Below are 18,875 nucleotides of genomic sequence, written 5' to 3'. Positions count from 1 at the left end.
ACGATGCCCACGAAGCTATGATTGTGTCAACGATACGCCGATGAACTCGACCCTGAATGAGGGCGAGAGCTTCCTGCGCGACGAGGATCATGGGGTGCCTGAGGATGAGAATGGTCAAGAGTCAGGAGCGCAAGACGACCATGATGTGCCAGACATAGTCCCGGCCGAACCACACGAGCCGGCGGAGGGCGCGACTGAGACACTTGATGCAGTGCTGGAGGATGAAAATGGTGAAAGTGGTCAAATCGACGGAGAGGGTGCGTCAAATGGGCCGGGAACAAATGGGACGGACAATATCCCTCCCTTCGATGAGGCGACGAATCTCCTGAGCATTGACGACTCGACTTCGATTCCCGACGATACACCTTCTGTACAAGACTCGGTGCTTTCCTCCCCTCGAAGTGATGCGGGCTCAGTCCGCAGTCCCGGCCGCAGAGGCAGCCCCTCGACTATCCACCGTCCTTTTGACATTCGATTTCAGTCTCGGCTTTCAAGCTCGCAACTCTCACCTCTGCGCTCGAGCTCACCCGCACTCCTCAACGCCCATTCCCGTCACGCCTCTGCTGCCAGTCATGGACTGCACACTCCTTCCGAGCCGGACGATACCATAAATCCGTGGGACGTGATCAGATGGAGCAAGTTCAGAAAGATCACCGGGCAAGCATTCTCGGAGATTGGGAAGAGAAATTTTGGAAGCCCAATCTGTCTGGCGGTGGCAGATCAGTTGGTGCTGGGGACATCCAAGGGGATTGTTCTCGTCTTTGATCACCATCAAAACCACAAAGCAATCATCGGAAGCGGGACGAAAGCCGCTGAGAGTGGCGCTGTAACGGCGCTTGCAATATCTGCTGACCATACTACTATCGCCGTTGGACACGAAACAGGCCACATCTTTACCTGGGAACTTGCCAGACCTTCTAGACCCTTTTTACATATCCAGCCAATTGAAGCCTCTCAGCCTCAAGCTCGAAAGGGTGACGGTCATATATCAGACAGCGCCGTGCTGCACATCGGGTTTCTGGGCTACCGGCATACTGCGCTCGTCTCCGCCGATGATAAAGGTATGGCATTCTCCCACCTAGCAACACGTGGAATGGGAGCAGTTGGCCGCGTTGTCCGCACTACTCGAATCCTTGGGCGGTACCCCGAGCTTGTCTCACGATCATCGAAGCCCTTGAAGAAAAGCTCTGTGCTGGCATTTTCACCATTGCCATTGGGGAATATAGAGCAAAGGACCGATAGTCTGGGTCTCGTGGCAATGCTGACACCATATTTGCTTGTCATTGTCTCAACTACACCCGTTGCACAGACCCAACATAAAGCTGCTCGGCCCAAAGAGGTCGCAGCGCACAGTGCCATGACCGCGGCATTGGCATGGTTTCCAGCCATCAAGCTCAAGTCCCAAGACTCTGAAACTTCAAAGACCAAACTTGTTTATGCCTGGTCTAACATCCTCACGGTCCTGGAAGTTCATGGGACTCAGGGAGATGACGATACCGAAAAGAACAAACCTCCCGACCTGCAATTCTTAGCTCGAAGCCGCTACCAAGCGGACGAAGCAATTGTGGCTGTTCAGTGGTTAAATAGGTCGGTGCTGGCTGTCTTGACCATAACGCAGCAGCTCCTCATCATCGAGGATCTTACCATGCACGTAACAGAAGCCTTTGACCTATTGAAGAAGAACATCTATCATGCAGATCTCTACTCGCAGCAGCTACGAGCCATCATTGAACAGCTTGATGAAGAAGATACATCCATGCACGGTGTGGTTGCAGATGCGTTTCACATGAGCTTCCGAGCGTATAAAGGCAGGCTGTTCTTGCTTGGCTTCAATGATGTTTGGACTGGCGTCCTTACCAATTGGGCTGATCGATTGTTAGCCATGATAAATGTCGGTGATTTCATCGGTGCCATCCGGCTTGCTACCAAATATTACCAAGGCGAAGGGGAAAGGGCCACCATCGGCCTGCCCGAGGAAGACAATGTTCGAGCAGGAGTCGTTAAGGAGAAGCTTGTCGAGATGATGAGCGCCTCCTTGAAGTACGCCTTTGGTAAGAACCAACAAGCTGGGAGTGATCAGATCGAAAAGCCACAGATGGCCGAGCTTGCAGACGCTTGTATCAAGGCATGTCTTGTCATGGAAGACGAGGACTTCCTTTTCGAAGAAGTGTTTTCTTGGTATGAGGAGCACGAGCAGGGACATCTGTTTGTGGATGTCCTTGAACCATACATCCTCGATCAAACCATCTCCTCTGTGCCTCCTCCTGCTCTGAAGACTCTGATCAACCACTTTGTACAAACACATACTCCATCGGTGCTGGAGGAGATCATCTGCATGCTGGACACTTCGACAATGGATATTGATCAAGTGACAACCCTATGCAAGCAATATGCCCTATATGACGCCTACATCTACGTCTGGACAATGGCCCTCCAGGACTTTACGACACCCTTGATGCTGCTACTCGAGCTGACAAACAATGAGGACCCTCCGCGCCAACGCCAGCAAGTTGTCAACATGGTCGATAGGTACAATATTGCCCAGAAAATCTTCCCCTACATGTCCTTCATCCTCACAGGTCGCGTGTATCCCACCGGGAATATGCTAGGCGAAGAAGCCTCCGTGCTTGCCAAAGGTCAGGTCTACGACTACTTCTTTTCCGGGGGTTCAGGGGCAAATGGCGTGGCTCAAAGGAGGAGCAATTCCTTCTTGAACCCCACAGTCTCTTTTGAGAACCTGTCTCGGGTGCTCCATTTCGACACCGCAAGTTTCATTGCCGCTTTGAATGAGGCGTTTGAAGACAGCTATCTCAACTTGGGTGACGACGACGTGCTCAATAGTCTCAGTCTAAAACAGGCAGCAGCAACTCGTACCTATACCCGCCAATACGTCGTTCGCATATTGCTGGAGGTAATGTCATCGGGTTTCGACTCTGATGACACGATTTATCTGGACATGTTCATCGCGCGCAACCTGGCCAAATATCCTCAATACTTGGTGCTCTCGGGCACAGTCTTGCAAGAGATTTTTATTCGGTTGTGTCAATACCCGGAAGATGACATGCAAGAAGATGCCGAGTTGAGCATCGAATACCTCCTTTCCGTGTACCAGCCACCCAACGTCCTCGACTTTGTTCCATTACTCCGAGAAGCCAGATTCTACCGCGTGCTTAAGTCTGTCTTCAAGCAAGAACGTCAGTACGCTGATATGATTTCGACTTTCTTCGTGGACAGTCAAGACCGAGTGGGCGTGTTTGCCTCGATTGTCGAATGTCTCCGCTTAGAATCACCCCTAACACAACGCCAGCGTCGAGAGGTCAGAGATGTCATTCAGAAACACGCGCTTGACCTGATCAACATCGATGTCCAAAGGTGTGCCTCTACCATCGATGAGGTGGCGCCGGACCTGCACCACGTTTTCCTGCAAACAATGGCCGATGATCTCTCTGAACAGTTTGAGTACCTGAGAACGCTTCTGGAACCCGAAGAACACCTGAGCTCGCGTCGGAACTATGACCATGAGATCATGGAACTCTATGTTCGCCTCCTATGTCAATTCGACCCTTCACACGTGAGAGATTATGTGGAGAATATAAAGGAAGGAGATATCCGACTCGCGGAGGTCCTTCCAACGATCGAGGACAATGGCATCATCGACGCTGTGGTGATCCTGCAGGTTCGCCAGGGCCAGGTGAAGGATGCGATGGATCGTTTGACACGACACTTGGCTCTCTTGGGCTCGACCCTGAAGAGCTTAAAGTCAGATCTGGTTGACCAGGAAGACGATTCATCCGTCATCCACCCGGCCACGAATGTTCTCGAGTCGCTAGAAAAGTACACCCGCGTGGGCATCTGGTTGTGTCAGGGACAGATGAAGAATGCGCCCAAGTCACTGGCGGTTGCCAAATCACCGAGAAGATCTGCCAGTGCAAACCGTGCGCTATCTTTTCAAGAAAACCTCTGGCTTGAACTAATTCTGAGTGTGGTGTCGATCGCCCGCGATGTCTCTATCCATGCTCCGGTGAATGAACCGACACACGAAGACCCAACAGGTCTCGAAATCACGCAAGCCCTACGCACAACTATTCAGCAGGTCTTCACTGCACTCCTGACCAGTACTACGTCGATGCGAGACGGTGCTTCCGGCCGAGATATGATGTTCCTACGCATTCTACGTGCATTCCTCTCTCATGCTGCCGAAGCGAGCCCGTCTTTGTCAGAACTGCGGAATGTCATCAGCTCCATCTTTTCCGCCTATGCCTATGAGGAATCACTTCTGGGTCTCTCGAACTCGATGCTCGACAAGGATGTGTTTGTACGCTTGGACGAAGTCGCTGGTCTTCGACAACGCGGTTGGAGGCCTCGAGGGCAGGTATGCGAAGTGTGTCGACGACGCATCTGGGGTCCCGGTGTCGGCGAAAGAGTTTGGGAGCAATGGCAGAAAAGAGAAGAAGGCAGGCTCCTCCGCCGACGCCGCACCCAGGACAATGAATCTGTAGTCGAGGACGATGAGAATCGAGGGAAGGGGAAAGCCACTGTCGGTGTTAGCTCGCAGGAGCCCTTGGAATCTGAGGGTGGCGGTGCAGGCACTGATCCGGCTGAGGAGCTCGGACCGATTGTGGCGTTTTCATGCCGCCATCTGTACCACCAGAAATGCTTGGGACAACCACGGATGGAAGATGGTGTTCCTCAATTAGTGTGTCCGGCCTGTGTATAGTTTTGATCTATTTGCATTCAGCACTCGGTAGATACAGTACAATCAATATCCCGAGAAAGATATGTATGCATAATGCTATGTTTCCCATGTCCTTCCGAAGAACTTACTCTCTCCTCTCTGTGTCACTCTCCTTTTTCCTTGGTATGGCTCTTGGTATGGTGGAGCCTTTCTGGGCGCGGCGTCGGGCGCTGAGACAAGGAATGTTTCGAAGTGGCCCAATTGGGTCCAGCCTGACACGTGATATGGTCCAATCCGGACTCTTATTGGTCAACAGCTTCAACCTCACCTGCCCCTGGGATTCTCGACTTTCTCCCTTTTTGCCTTTCTTCAGTTCCTCCCTTTTACCAGCCCCCATGACAATCCACTTCCAAGACCAAGGCACCCAGATCCAACGCTTTGGCCTAATGGCCCTTTGGCCCTTTTTAAAGTTATCAGGCTTATCCGTCCCTACCGAGTTTCAAACATGCGGAGTCAAAGAGACGAGTTCGCCTGGCGCCATCGTTTCAAGCCCCATTCCCGCCATCTCAATTCTCGATCCTCTCATCCTCTCCCAGGTTGATGGATGTTCACCTGCCTGCCAGCTCGATGAAGGAAGGAAGCCTCTTCTCTCCTTAATCAGCTCCTCTACAGGCATTGAGCAGGGCACTGCTGTCTTTTTGGGCCCGCCTGGAATATCTCGAATCTTGCAGGATGAGGGTCGTGTGCGATGTTGTCAATTATAGTTCGGCTTTCCTCGCTTGGTACTTGGTGACCCGCCGATCCACGTTCACATGAGCGTATATGGATTACCCCTTACTTCTCGACAGCGCTTTCAGGCTTCACAGGTCCAATCCGTGAAGCCTATTGCTGTTCTGCACGTCAGCCGTACATGACAAGCCCGGACACGTACCTACCTCCTCAGATGGATACTTCGTTTGGCCCCGCCTTTACACAGACGCCGAGGATGGATCTGGACCATGATTCACCCCTTTCTCTACACAGCCATGGACCCTTCTTGGTATACATATCTCGACGATTTTACCGTTGGACCTGGTCCGTACTCACTCCCGTGGACAGGTCATTCTTCCATTTCTTTTTCCAGAGCCAGCATTTTTTGCGTCCACTCCTTTCTCATTTGAACTTGCGTCTTGCAGTTTGTCGTTCCTTTCTGTCGATCTTTTTTTTTTTTTGAAATCTAAGCAAATATGTTGGCTTCTTCTGTTCTGGTCACCCTGGCGGGACTCATCTCCTTGAGCACAGCGGGATATGTGCTGGAGGATGACTACAGCGTAGATCAATTCTTTTCCATGTTTGATTTTTTCACGGTAGAGCTCGGCTCCCCTGTTCGCTACTCTACATTGCGTGCTGACCAAACTATCAGGACCCGGATCCGACAAATGGGTATGTGCAATATGTGGACCAGAACACTGCACAGCGTGGCGGCCTCATAAACACTGACAGCGGCGCCGTCTATATGGGTGTTGACCATACAAATGTTGCGTCTGGTTCCGGCCGTCAAAGCGTCCGCCTGACAAGCAAAAAATCTTACAACCACGGTCTCATTATCCTCGACCTTTCCCATATGCCAGGTGGAGTCTGTGGTGCTTGGCCTGCCTTTTGGACTGTCGGACCCAACTGGCCGAATGCAGGAGAAATCGACATTATCGAGGGTGTCAACTTGCAAACTTCCAATGCTATGACCCTACACACCAACGCTGGGTGTAGCATTTCTAACAACGGCATGTTTTCAGGCTCGGTAGCCACGTCCAACTGCGATATCAAGGCTGCGGGCCAAGCAACCAATGCGGGCTGCTCAATCTCGACTCCCAACGACGCCACCTACGGAACAGGATTCAATGATGCTGAAGGCGGCGTATACGCCACGGAATGGACCTCGTCTGCCATCAGCATCTGGTTCTTTTCGCGCTCAGCCATCCCCTCAGACATATCCTCAGGGTCACCCGACCCGGGCAACTGGGGGCAACCTCTGGCTTCGTTTGGCGGAAGCTGCAACATCGACGAGTTCTTCAACAACCAGCAGATCGTCTTTGACACGACCTTTTGCGGCGACTGGGCTGGCAATGTATGGGATTCTGACCCCGTGTGCAAATCTAAAGCGTCGACCTGCGAGAGCTACGTCCAAAACAACCCATCGGCGTTCCAAGATGCGTTCTGGACCGTCAACTCTCTCAAGGTCTTCCAGGGCAGCGGTAGCCAGGGTCCCAACGCCACTGCGCCATTCCCATCGTTCTCGTCGCATGCGCCCACTGCCTCTGTCAGCATTCCTGGTGGACCGCCAGGACCGCCGCCCGTCGGCCCTACCCAAACGAGCTTCTACTCAGCTCCTACCACGGGTTTCAGTCGTGGTGGTAATGGCCGCCATACCAAGACGTTCGGCACTTATGAAGCCACAGCGGCAAACTTTGTGGCTGTGCCAACTACAGCGTCAGGGGCGGCGGCGTCGTCTGTGGCATCGTTCGACGGGCAAGTCTCTTCCATGACAGTTGGACCACCAGTTGTCGCTGTGGTCTCGTCGGACGGCACCGTCAGCGAAGCTCAAGAGTCCGCTGCCTCGCCACCCGCCACCACCCCTACCCCTCCGGCCGGGTCTTCGGACAACAACGAGAAGAACAACGCCGCCGCCCCTGCCTCCGTCACATGTACGACCGTCAGCGCCCTAGGCTACGAGGACTTCCAGAGCTGGGAAGGGGACAAGAAGAGCCGGCGCGAGGCAGGTCCGGAGCCTGGCATCTTGTCCTCGTCGGCGGAAATGCTGCCTTTCCTCAATGAGGCACACGCCAAGCGCCACTTGACTCGGCACGGGCGCCGCGACATACACCGCCACCTGTTCAGACACGGTGCTGCGGCGGCTGGTCCGGGAAGTGAAGAGTGAAGAGTGAGAGTTGTAAGAGTTGTAAGAGAGGGATATGAAACCATCATCCCATCTCGGCTCTAGTTGGTGCGAAGCGACCAAGCGAGCACGCAAGCATGCAAGCGAAAAGAAAAAAGAATAGAAGGGGAAAAAAAAAACCAAACCTTTCTCTGCCCGAATTGATCTTCTTAACGACGGAAATGATGGATGGATGAATGAACTACTTTTTTATGAAAATTCAAAACACAAAACACAAATCAACATTTGGAGAAAGGGCAAAGGCAAGACTTCAGATTGTTGGACGCGGAGAGGGAGAGGGGAGGAGGGATGAGTTGGATAGGTGGTGGTGGATGATAGGGAGATGGTGGAATCTATGAATCGATCTGTGACAAGATGGTCTTGGATGGCTGGATATGGATACAAGGGGTTTAGATGGTCGGATGGTTAGGTAGATCCGATAGATAGACACAAACACCATGGCAACAAGGCAATAACTAACAAAGGCAAACACGTCACCATAACAAGTGCCTGCGGTTCGGTTTCCATGCTCATGGTTGACTTGACTTGACTTGATTTGTATTCTGTATTCCAACTACCTCGTACGACCAAGTATCCCGCGATCTTGTCTGCCTGTGTGCTTGTTTACCTGTCTTCCTGTGTAGGTTGTGGACACTTAGATCCCGAAAGGGCCATGTCGAGTATACTAATTATATACTATGTACTATGTGCTACATACTATACTCTATACTATACTCTGTGCGTCTCTTGCTTATTCTTTGGCTTGTCTACCCACATACATACATACACAGGAAGCTTGTGTGGACATGAAACGTGAGACGTGAGACAAGCGCAATTCTCCAGGATTACTGACATTTATGTTGAGATCATCTCGTCTTCAGCATTGACTAGTCCTCTATTAAGCGCATGAGGGCGAGGATAAAGACAAAGATAAAGACAAAGATATGTATAAAAACCTCGAGACAGATTCGTCTCTTCCACCTTCCACCTCCCCCTTCCCCTTTGTAATCACCCACCTCACTGAATAACCGAACATGTAGTCTCTCTCCTGCCACCCCTACAGCTTGGCGGCCCTCTTGGTCTTGGGCCCTACGCCCGTGGGATCCTCGCCCGTCGTCCAGGTGATGGTCAGATGGACGCGCTCGATCCTCCACTGGCCGTCGGTGTCCTTTCTGAGGACCCAGTTGTAGAAGCCGCCCTCGTCAAAGTGGTCGTCGTAGACGTCCCTCTTCTTCATCCACTGCGCGATGCAGTTGGTGCGCACGTACGCGCGGCGGCGGTTCGGGGAGAACTCAATGTCAAAGTTGGACGACAGGAGCTGGCACCGCTCAAAGTAGCTCACGCCGCCAAACGCCCACGTCCCCTTGCCCGCGCGGCCGACGTGTTGGCCGTAGGGATAAACTGCCACGCCGTCTTCGCAGAATAGGTTCTCCCATTCCTGTCGCTTCTCGAGGTCGAAACACGCGTCGTCGTGCAGTGCCGTGTAGTGGTTGAGCAGCCATTGGACCGCCTGGATGTCTTGTGTCTCTGACAGCGACTTTTGGAGAGATGACACTGTCTTCTGCAACGACGCCAGTTCGGCGACTATCTTCTCTGTATCGGCCATTGGGAGAGTGGACGGCGGTCGCTGTGGTGTGTACAGGGAGGCTCGTGGATCTCGTGTCGATTGACAGCACGTCAGTCTTTGTAGTACCGACAATAATTTTTATGATCCGACAGTTTGTGGTCGAAGAAGGTGGATAACTTTCGGATCGAGTTCTGTCTCTTCAAACCCAGAGACTCCTGTAGTCTTCCGAAGGTCTGAGGGAAAATGCTATGAATTTTCCCTGATGTCCGATTGGGCAGCTCATTCCTGTGTTTGCACTGGCTTTGGACATATCCCTCGAGGACCATGCTTCACCCTTAAATAGGGTATCGAACGCGTCCGAGGAAGCTGCTGCAGTCTGCCTCGAGGAACTACCGACTCCGCATTAATGCCCTGGCGTCCCCACGAGGCCGCAGAACTTTGTGGGGTTGAGATTCCCGTCCAATAGGGATACGTGGAGGCATGATGAGTGTCCAATGGGGATGCGTGGATGGACGTGTCCGTTCCCTGCGACGTGCCTCGGCGGGTTTGTAACTCCACAGTCCATCCCACAGTCCATATGGAATATGCTGTCGAATTGCATATAATATGTTGAGACTCGTGTCCACCGACTCTGGCAAAGCAGGACACGAAGTTCAACACGATTGAACTCACCCAGATACCATGTCTCGACACGGCAAGCCATTCCTGGGCCTCGAAGGCTCCGCCCTTTCGTGGGCTATCAGCCTGTGCTCCGCCAGCGCCTTTCTTTTGTTTGGTAGGACCAACCATTGAGAACAAAGGAAAACACTGATCCTGGTTTTCTCTAGGCTATGACCAAGGGATCATGGGGAGTATCATCTCTACTCCTTATTTCCTCGAAGCCGTTAGCATCTCGGTGGGCATCTCCTTTGACTCTTCCCAGAACATGGTGCTGACCAGCCTACAAAGGCGACCGATGCCGACACCATCTCCACCGTTGTTTCCATATACGATGTCGGGTGCATGGTCGGATGTCTTGTCGCTGCAATTTGGGGTTCGTCTCTCGGTCGAAAGCGTACAATCGGAGTTGGGATGGTCATAATGGTGATCGGCAAGTAAAAAGGTCGACAGTGGAAATGCCAGAACTGACTCCTGTTCAAGGCGCTGTCCTTCAGGCCTCGTCATACAGTGTGGCTCAACTCATTGTCGGGAGAATCGTCTCTGGCATCGGGAATGGAATGAACACTGGGACAGTGCCAACATGGGTCTCCGAGACGTCCAAAGCCAAACATCGAGGGCAGTTGGTCGCAACTCAGTTGTCAATTGCAGCATTTGGCATTGTGATTGCATACTGGATGAATTACGGCTTCTTTCACCTCACTGGGCAGGTGGTGTGGCGCTTTCCAGTTGGTATGATGGACAATTCTATCGTTGCGTCGAGTGATACTGAATATTTTCTTGCAGCTTTCCAAGCCGCGTTTGCCATTCCCACCATTTTCGGTCTCTTCTGGCTCCCAGAAAGTCCACGATGGCTGTATTCGAAGAACCGAAATGGAGAGGCAGATCTAGTCATGTCAGCCTTGAAGGGTCTTCCTATCGAACATGAAGTGATTCAAGCTGAACGCAGTGAAATTCTCGCCGCAATTGCTTTGGAAGATCACTTCGGTGAATACAGTCTGAAAACCATCTTCTACGATCGATCTGGTCAGAAGATCCCTCAGCGGATGGCGTTGGTCTTCATCATTCAGATGATCCAACAACTGCCCGGTGTATGTTACACCACCTCTCAAAGTCAGACCGCAAATTGCTGAAACGTGCACCCAGGTCAATATTGTCATCTATTATTCCAGCACTGTCTTCTTGCAACTGGGGATATCTGCCAATCTTTCTCTGGTCTTGGGCGGCGTTGCATCTATCAGCTTCTGGGTGGGTTCACTGTTTGGCATTGCTCTTATCGAGCGCGTTGGACGGAAGAAGCTGCTTGTTTCCGGAACAATTCCAATCCTAATCGGGTATTGTATTTACACGCCCATGGTCAAGAATGGAGGAACAGCACAACTCTGGGTGGCTTTCGGAGCGACGTGCTTGATCTGTGTGGCTTTCGGTTGGAGTTGGCTGCCGACGTGAGTGCGCACTTGTCGATACTCTGGATACCAGCTGACGTATAACAGTCCGTGGTGCCTTGGCCCTGAACTTGTCCCGGTGAGGTACAGGCATATCGGGAATGCCTTGAACGCCTTTGCAAACTGTGAGTGAGACAGCCACGTGGCTTATCAATGCTGACACTTGTTCGACTTAGGGACCTTTACTTTTATCATCGGTGAGTCCTGGCCTTGCCCATCGAAATGTCAATCGCTAACTGAGGCTTGCAGTCAAGGTGGGCCCGATTGGCATTGCCAACATTCACTGGCGATTATACATCGTATTCATAATCTTCACCTTCCTTCAATTGCCCATCGGTAAGAGCCGTCAGCGTTTTCCTCTCCTCGACGGATGTGCTGACAGAAACTTAGTCTGGTTCCTGTATCCCGAGACTCGTGGTTTAACCCTTGAGGAGATTGACACGGTTTTCGTGAAAGATCATGCTGTGACGGATGCCCTCGCAGAAAAGGCGGAGCATGTGCGCCATTTGGAGAGCAAACATGTTGATGTTACTTCAATTGATGCTGCGTAGACCGAGGAGGTAGAGTTGAGGGACAGTAGCGGCCTGTGCAGACTCCAAGCGTTACATCCTTGAGTCATCCAGCTGCACAGTCATGGACTTAGCGTCATCCTTAGACTTGTATCTTCCTAGAGGGGGACCTGAAAACTAATGTTAGACACCTCAGTGGAGGATGGAGGAGCTTGCCGTCCCATTTCCCCTGTCTGAACGACCGTAAATTGCGTGGCCAATCACCTCCTCCCAGATCCAGAATGAGCCGCAGAAACGGTCCGGGGTAGATTTCTGAGGTGATCACTTTCCGTGTGTGTTTCCGTGGTCATGAGAGAGCAGATGTCATAAGGATGGGAGGGCATGTCTATGCTGAGGTGAAGAGGAGGGAAGAAGACGAATGTTTGGCATTTGGCATTTTGTGGGGTGCATGACGCTAGACTGGACTGGACTGGACGCAGGCGACACTTGATGCTCATCCTTCCTCACTCCACACCAACTTCCACCACCATGTCGTCGTCGACTCACCATCCCACCAACTCCGTCCAGCCAGAGTCCAATCAACCTGTCCGCGACGATGCCATGATGCAGTTCAGAGAGATCGCCCCTGACCGCAAAAGAGAACACGAATCGGCTCTGGGCCTCCCTACACCACTTGCACCCCCACAACCCAGTGTCAAAAGAACCAAAACTGAACAGGCGTGTTCGAATTGCCGAGCGCTGCGCCGAAAAGTACGTGCTTACCCCAGATCTGTGATGTTTGAGGGAAGAGGTTTGACTTTAGTTCAAAACAGTGCAATGGAGCCAGCCCGTGCAAAACCTGTCAGGAAAACTCCCTCCCCTGCCAATATGGAGGTGACGCTCGTGCCCCGGAGAAACTCACTCTGGCAAAAGCGATGAAGTGAGCTCTTGCTGTCTCTTGATGCGACTCTGCAAGCTGACAGTAGTCCGCGTGTCTCAGGAGAATTGCGCAGCTTGAAGAACGCTTACGGATCTACGAAGGCTACACGACCGGACAGAGCCTAAACGAGCCAGGTCTGAGCCCTCCTCGCTATTCCGATCAGATATATGGGACCGCGACCGAAACGAGTCGGAGCGAAGACGATATGGCCCAACTGCTTCGAGGTGTAAACTATCTGACAATCTCAAGAAATCCCGAGTTCTACGGCGGCTCTTCCTCCAATGCCATCATCAGTGCCGTGGAGGCAACAGATGAATCGGAAGACCAACCGTCTACTTCTCGGATGGAGTCACCACTAAACAGAGCTAGTTTGTGGCTCGAGAATGCTGCCAATCTTAGGTTCGCGAAGGTTGTAGGGTCTTCGCTGCCTCCAAGGTCCGTCGCGGACGATTATGTGAACCGCTACTTTCAAACAGCCCATCGTCTATATCCCATCCTCAACCGCACCACTTTCATGGAACGGTATCGAAACTTTTGGGAAGGCCTACCTACAGAAGGAAAAGGGTATGAGCTCTGGGCTGCCGTCTTGTACATGGTTCTAGCCCACGGTCATCAATGCAGCACTGTTGATCCAGATGATCGAGTCCGAAACGATGCTCTTGCCTCACAGCATGGGGAGACTTGCTTCAATTTAGCTAAATCCACCTTTGCCGACGTTCCTTTTTCTGGTGGTGACATGTCTGCAGTAAACTCCATGTTTCTTGCCGTGAGTAATTTCCGGGTGCTGTGGGCTCATCGAATGCTAAGACCACGACCAGTTTGTCTGGCTCTTTAATCAACAGAGACTCCACGAAGCATATGCGATGCTAGGAACTTCGGTAAGAGTCGGTTACGCTATCGGTCTTCACCGAGAGCTCATGCCACTTGACGCTCACGTTCTTGATACTAACGGATGGTGCGCAACCTGGTGGTGAGTTTGATGTTATGCTTCGGCCTGCCTGAGATTTGCACTAAGGCGGGAATAGGTGCCTGTTCATATATGAAACGTTTGTTCACCATCTCTCTAAGGCTCTAGCTTTGCTGATCTTTCAGCAGGGAACTCGCCACACTATCTGGCCGTCCTTGTGGTATCCAACCACGAGAGGTTGACGTAAGACCGTTTCCCTTGGATACCTCGCCGATTGATCTCCAATATCTGGAGCGGATGCGACAGTTTTCCTATTTAGCATGGGACGCATATGAACAAGTTTACTCGCTCGCTTTCAAACACTCTGGAGTCAGTGAACGAGCAGCGGCTCTTCGTGCAGCTGATGGTGCCATCTGCGCTTGGTATGACAGCTGGTACCATGATTCCACATGGTCCAAGGAACCGCATGGCCTGGTTATCCGACTGCGTATGTACTTGACTTCCCCCAGCTCAGACCAGGTGTTATTGAATCTCATCGTTGTTGTATTAGGCTACCTGAATCTTAGAATCCTCCTATACCGGGCATTCCTCAACCTGGTCGTACAGAAACGAGAGAAGCAGATGAAAGTGAGTGATGAATCAGTCGTGGCAGCGGCGAAGTGCATCGAAATGGCCATGTCGCTGATCAACATTACGACCACTTCTATCAACGCCGGAAGCTCTGGTACCCTCCAAGCAGCCCTGTTTCATACAATGGGTTACCTCTGGAATGCGACTCTTACGCTTCTGCTGTACGTGAGGAGCGAATCCACTCATGATCTTCTCGCGGCCACGATACCGGATCGGAGCAAGATCAATGACAACATCGAGTCTGCTGCGGTATTTTTCACCAGACACCAGGAAGCTTTACCATTTGCTCGTGTGGCGTCTGAGAAGATCCATCGGCTATTGAAAAAGGTAGCCACCGGGTATGTCTCAAGCGACACACCAAGTACGTCGACCGACATCCATGCTGGCTTCGCTGTTCCCGACCTCGAGTCACCGGATCGAATATTGAATTTTGTCCCGGGATTCGACGTTCCAACATTTGATATTCCCCGTTTCAATTTCGAGATGGCCTTTTCGGATGCCCCACCACAAGGTGACCACCCAGGTAATCATGCCAACGCGCACTGGAGTCCTGAAGGTGAAGGGTTTTATTTCTATGGATCTCCCGAGGCAGGATAGCAGCATTCGAGGTGCAGTCTGGCGCACTGCAACCACTTTGTCATTTTTCCTGGAGTTCCAGACCGGAAGAGACCCCGTGGCACCTTTTGCCGGTGGGGAATCCGTTTGCACAAATCTCTGGACTGACTGGGAAGTCTATTGCTTCCACCAACTGGAATGCGTGGAGCAGCTCACTCCGCAATATGGGGAAGCCCCAAGTGTGCAAGCAAGTTTAATGCAAGACCCCGCGCCAACGTTTCTTCTATGATCCCTCCTAGCCATCGAGGCAGGTCTCGCTGCAGCCAATCAAGACAATCTAGCTGTGCACATCGACTCCAAAAGATATCTCATTCTTGAAAGACACGAGGTTTTAGGATCGTGAATATTGGCCAGAAGACACAGAAAGATATATGCGACGATCAAAGAATGTCTCCCAGGGCAGCATTACTGGCAGTGGACCATCCGCTATGCTACTCCTACTCAGAGCCAGCACCGCATACTAACGGCTCGAAAAATGGGATCAAGAGCCATGCCTCAAAAAGCATTTCGCCGCTGGCGAGCCCGCAGACAACCGAGGACAGGGTGAGATATCTGTACGAACACCAGCAAATAACCAACCTCCTCAACGAGTACGCCTATGTCCTTGATGCGTGCATGGTCGACCATGACGCCGCGCACAAATGGGCCGACCTGTTCACGGACGATTGCGACGTCGCCTATCCGTTTGGCAGCCACAAGGGTAAGGACGGACTAGCCCAGTGGGCGATGAACGCGGAGACGAGGTTCCATCGGATGCTGGTGAGTCGAGTGCGACACATCTTTCTTCATTTTGTTACACATCTAGTCGAACACGCGGTTTCGCACCTGTGTCAAGTCCCTCGACCAGTTCTAACAAGGCCGCCCTCATGCCTAGCACTCGTCCTCCAACATCACCATCTCCTTCACATCCGACAACACAGCGCACGCCCGCTCCGCGCTTCACGCCGTCTGCGGCACCGACAGCGACGACATCGGCAAGGTCTTTCAGGAAGGCGGGTACTACTACTGGAGTTTTCAGAGGGCTCAGCATGGCCAAGAACAGGGCCAAGGGCAGGAAAAGCAGGGATTCGCCGAGTGGAAGATCTCGTACCTGTTCCTGGACGTCAACTGGACGAGTGGCGACTCGTTGGGGTTGAATGAGCCTGGCGCGGCGGATTGAGAGGGCAGTCAGGTCTCCTCAATCTACATCACCTACTGAAAATGGAGATTATGAACATGAATGAATATGCGTCGACCTGGATCTGGATTCGGACCTGGACCTGGTCAGGTAAAAGACGTTGATATTCATGATTGTGAACAAACCAACCACACGAGACTTTTACTTTGTATTTCCGGAACCAGTTTTATGTTATGTTATGACATGATGTAAAAATGGATTGAGATCCGTCTCTCTCTCGTCCTGCCCTCATTCTAGAAGCAGCGGCGACGCAGACTAAGAACTCGGCAACTGAATTATATATATCGAGGCCGTCTCACACTTGTCTCCCTTCCTTGCTTCCTTGCTTCTCGCCCGAGTTTCAGCTCCACGAGCTTCAGTCCTCCGTCCTCTGTCCTTAGTCCCCCCTCGTCCATTTCGTCTTCTCTCGTCTCCTCGCGTCTTCTTCTTCTTCTTCCAGGGCTTTTGTTTATCGAATAAATTATCTTGTTCGGGACGCCTTCCTCGATTCCATGTCTCCAGATATGCAATAGCTATTCTCACAATTCGATTCCCAGTTCGCCATCGAAGCTGGTCTGATATGGGGTATCATTCGCATGCTCTTTCTCACAAAGCATAAAAATTTCCTTGCTTTTTGACAGCGAGCATGAACAAAATGCAGGGGTAAATAAAAAAAAAGGGGGGGACAACATGCAGTACACAAGCGATCGTCAATGTCATGAGATGACTAGTAAAAAGGGACAAAATAAATGCGAGACCGCAAAACCGAGTGTCGATCAGCAATCTTGAGTTTCTTGCAGCTCAATATTCATCACCAACGCTCGTGAGTTCCAGCGTTGCCAAAGGCGCTTCCTCTGTCACTTGCCGGACTATTTTGGGCCGCAAAGAATGTCAGGGAGCCTCCACCAGCACTTCCCCTGCCACCATTTACGTCGGTGCCAAAGTCGAAGCGTTCAAATTCATTGAGACTACTGACATCCGATTTGGCCTCGATATCCTCATAGTCGTCAGCATCCGACACGATGCTGGCTCGAGAACCTTCGTAATGAACCGATGCTCTCTGAGGATGATGTATCGCTAGATTGTTCACACTCCCACCAAAGAAGCGATCTTGTTGCTCCTTTGGACTTTCTCGAGGTATCAATTGTGAACGAGTAGCCGGGGGAGGCAACTTGGGTGATGGAGTGAGGTCTCCAGGAGTACGACCCAGGCGAGACGAGTTGGCCAATCGCGCGATACGGAGATTTTCCTCTGTCAAGCCATGGCCAGGAGGTGAAGAGGGTGACTTGAGTCCTTTTACTCCAAGATTGGCAGTCTTGATGGGTGGCGGTGGTCGTTTGTTGGTGGGTGTTTTCGCAATCACGGGCGTATCTTTCACAATAGGTGAGTATTGTGATATGGACGACGCACCGTTGAAAGCGCCCGGCGGCGGAGCCTCAAGCCGCGATGGTGCCTGTGCTCGGTTGCTCAAGTTCATAGTTGGAGAAGGATCACGCAAACGGAAAGCTGACGGTGGTCCTGGTCGTGGAGATTCGGCAGGGTTTAGCCGTTGAGGTACGGGACTCGGTCCGCTTCGCAAGACTGGGCTCGGGCCAGTCCTAGGGATTGGACTAGGGCCTGACCGTGAGGTTGGTGGTTGACCTCGCTGGCCCGGCGTGCTGTTACTTCTGCTCCTACTCGACCCTTGGTCCCGGCTTGAAGGTGGCTGGGCTCCTCGTCCAGATGTCGATGGCCGCCCTGATGTGACCGGGCTCCGCATATTTCTATAGGGAGAGTTTGCTGTCAGAGATCTCGGTTGATCAAAAAGTCGGTCCTTTCCAGCAGAGTTCGATTCTTGCGGGGTCAGCGGCCGAGCGACACCAATCTGCGCTGACGGCCATTCAGACATAGGAGTCGGTGGCGAGGTTGAAGACGGGAGTTCTTTCTGAGCGACCGCCGGAGACTTTTTCTCGAGTGTCTTGGGAATAGATGTGGTTGACCTGCTGCTTGAACGGCTGCTCAACTTCTCGCCCTTGCCCGTCATCACAAACTCTGGTTCAATATGTAGGTCTCTCCGATGCCTCCGTCTCATGAAAAACCAAAATACACCCAACGACGCCAACAATACCACCACTATCGGGACAACAATTGCCGGGATCAGAGTACCGAGGTTGGAACTAGACTTTTGGGCAGCAGCACTGCTCGTGGCCGCGGCAGTCGTTGTCGAAGAGGACCGCGAAACTGTCGAGGAGGCTGCAGCCGCAGCCGCTGAAGTGAGAGAGGCATACTCGGCTGTGTTGGTGATAGTCCTGGTTCGTTCGGTGGTAAAGGTGGTTTCGATGCCTTGACCAGTAAGGCTCTGCTGTAGGGTTTGTGTTTCGGTGATGGTGGTGAGTCCAGATACTGCCTCAGCCGTCACAATGGGAGCTGTGACGGCTGGATTTGGAGTGACAGAACTCGGATCAAGACCTATTGACGGCGGAAGACCCGACGTGGGATTCGGTATAATAGAAGGCAGGGTGCTGAGCGCATCTGAGTTCTGCGGCTCTCGTCTGTGAAGGACTTGCCCGTGTCGGAACATCCTGCCTTGTATTGAATGGTAGGCAGGATGGACTGAGGGTCGTCTGCAGTCACGTCGCGAAAGAAGACGGCGAGAAGCGAAGGTAAGATCGATGAGGTGCAGCTGGTACGGTACAAAGGGTGGTCGTCGCAAGCTCCTTTTCCGTAACGGCACTATCCCAGGATAGCATGGGGCCAGTACCTGGTAAATTGAGAGATCATCGGGCGAAGAAGGTTAGCGTGAGGCCATCGACGGAGGGGAAATTGGATGTGCGCTCTAGAGGAGGGCTCATGCCATATGAACAGAAGAAAGAGTCAGTTGCTCCAAGAACACTTTGGCAAGATG

The 18,875-nt window shown here is 52.2% G+C and overlaps 6 protein-coding genes across 6 annotated transcripts; 4 read left to right on the top strand and 2 right to left on the bottom strand.

Annotated features, from left to right (window-relative positions):
* Positions 1-40: 40 nt before the first annotated feature.
* AYO21_00150 (hypothetical protein) lies at positions 41-7,589 on the top strand (the record flags this gene model as incomplete). Its single annotated transcript, XM_022650140.1, has 2 exons — positions 41-4,696; positions 6,078-7,589. The coding sequence occupies 2 exons, from the start codon at positions 41-43 to the stop codon at positions 7,587-7,589; spliced, it is 6,168 nt and encodes a 2,055-aa protein (XP_022517466.1).
* Positions 7,590-8,643: 1,054 nt separating this feature from the next.
* On the bottom strand, positions 8,644-9,192 carry AYO21_00149 (hypothetical protein; the record flags this gene model as incomplete). The annotated part of the gene is made up of 1 exon (XM_022650139.1): positions 8,644-9,192. The coding sequence occupies one exon, from the start codon at positions 9,190-9,192 to the stop codon at positions 8,644-8,646; it is 549 nt and encodes a 182-aa protein (XP_022517465.1).
* A 642-nt stretch (positions 9,193-9,834) lies between these two features.
* On the top strand, positions 9,835-11,806 carry AYO21_00148 (hypothetical protein; the record flags this gene model as incomplete). The annotated part of the gene is made up of 10 exons (XM_022650138.1): positions 9,835-9,928; positions 9,981-10,048; positions 10,102-10,186; positions 10,294-10,542; positions 10,597-10,901; positions 10,957-11,255; positions 11,304-11,380; positions 11,432-11,452; positions 11,505-11,591; positions 11,646-11,806. The coding sequence occupies 10 exons, from the start codon at positions 9,835-9,837 to the stop codon at positions 11,804-11,806; spliced, it is 1,446 nt and encodes a 481-aa protein (XP_022517464.1).
* Positions 11,807-12,292: 486 nt separating this feature from the next.
* Positions 12,293-14,817, top strand: AYO21_00147 (hypothetical protein; the record flags this gene model as incomplete). The annotated part of the gene is made up of 6 exons (XM_022650137.1): positions 12,293-12,514; positions 12,577-12,683; positions 12,744-13,449; positions 13,502-13,653; positions 13,779-14,077; positions 14,141-14,817. 6 exons carry the CDS (start codon positions 12,293-12,295, stop codon positions 14,815-14,817), a joined length of 2,163 nt encoding a protein of 720 aa, XP_022517463.1.
* A 405-nt stretch (positions 14,818-15,222) lies between these two features.
* AYO21_00146 (hypothetical protein) lies at positions 15,223-15,994 on the top strand (the record flags this gene model as incomplete). The annotated part of the gene is made up of 2 exons (XM_022650136.1): positions 15,223-15,594; positions 15,710-15,994. 2 exons carry the CDS (start codon positions 15,223-15,225, stop codon positions 15,992-15,994), a joined length of 657 nt encoding a protein of 218 aa, XP_022517462.1.
* Positions 15,995-16,802: 808 nt separating this feature from the next.
* On the bottom strand, positions 16,803-18,551 carry AYO21_00145 (hypothetical protein; the record flags this gene model as incomplete). Its single annotated transcript, XM_022650135.1, has 1 exon — positions 16,803-18,551. One exon carries the CDS (start codon positions 18,549-18,551, stop codon positions 16,803-16,805), a length of 1,749 nt encoding a protein of 582 aa, XP_022517461.1.
* Positions 18,552-18,875: the final 324 nt, after the last annotated feature.

Source organism: Fonsecaea monophora (genome assembly GCF_001642475.1).
Source record: "Fonsecaea monophora strain CBS 269.37 chromosome Unknown Scaff1, whole genome shotgun sequence".
NCBI classification, from domain to species: domain Eukaryota; kingdom Fungi; phylum Ascomycota; class Eurotiomycetes; order Chaetothyriales; family Herpotrichiellaceae; genus Fonsecaea; species Fonsecaea monophora.
This window is presented reverse-complemented; position numbering and strand designations above follow the sequence as displayed.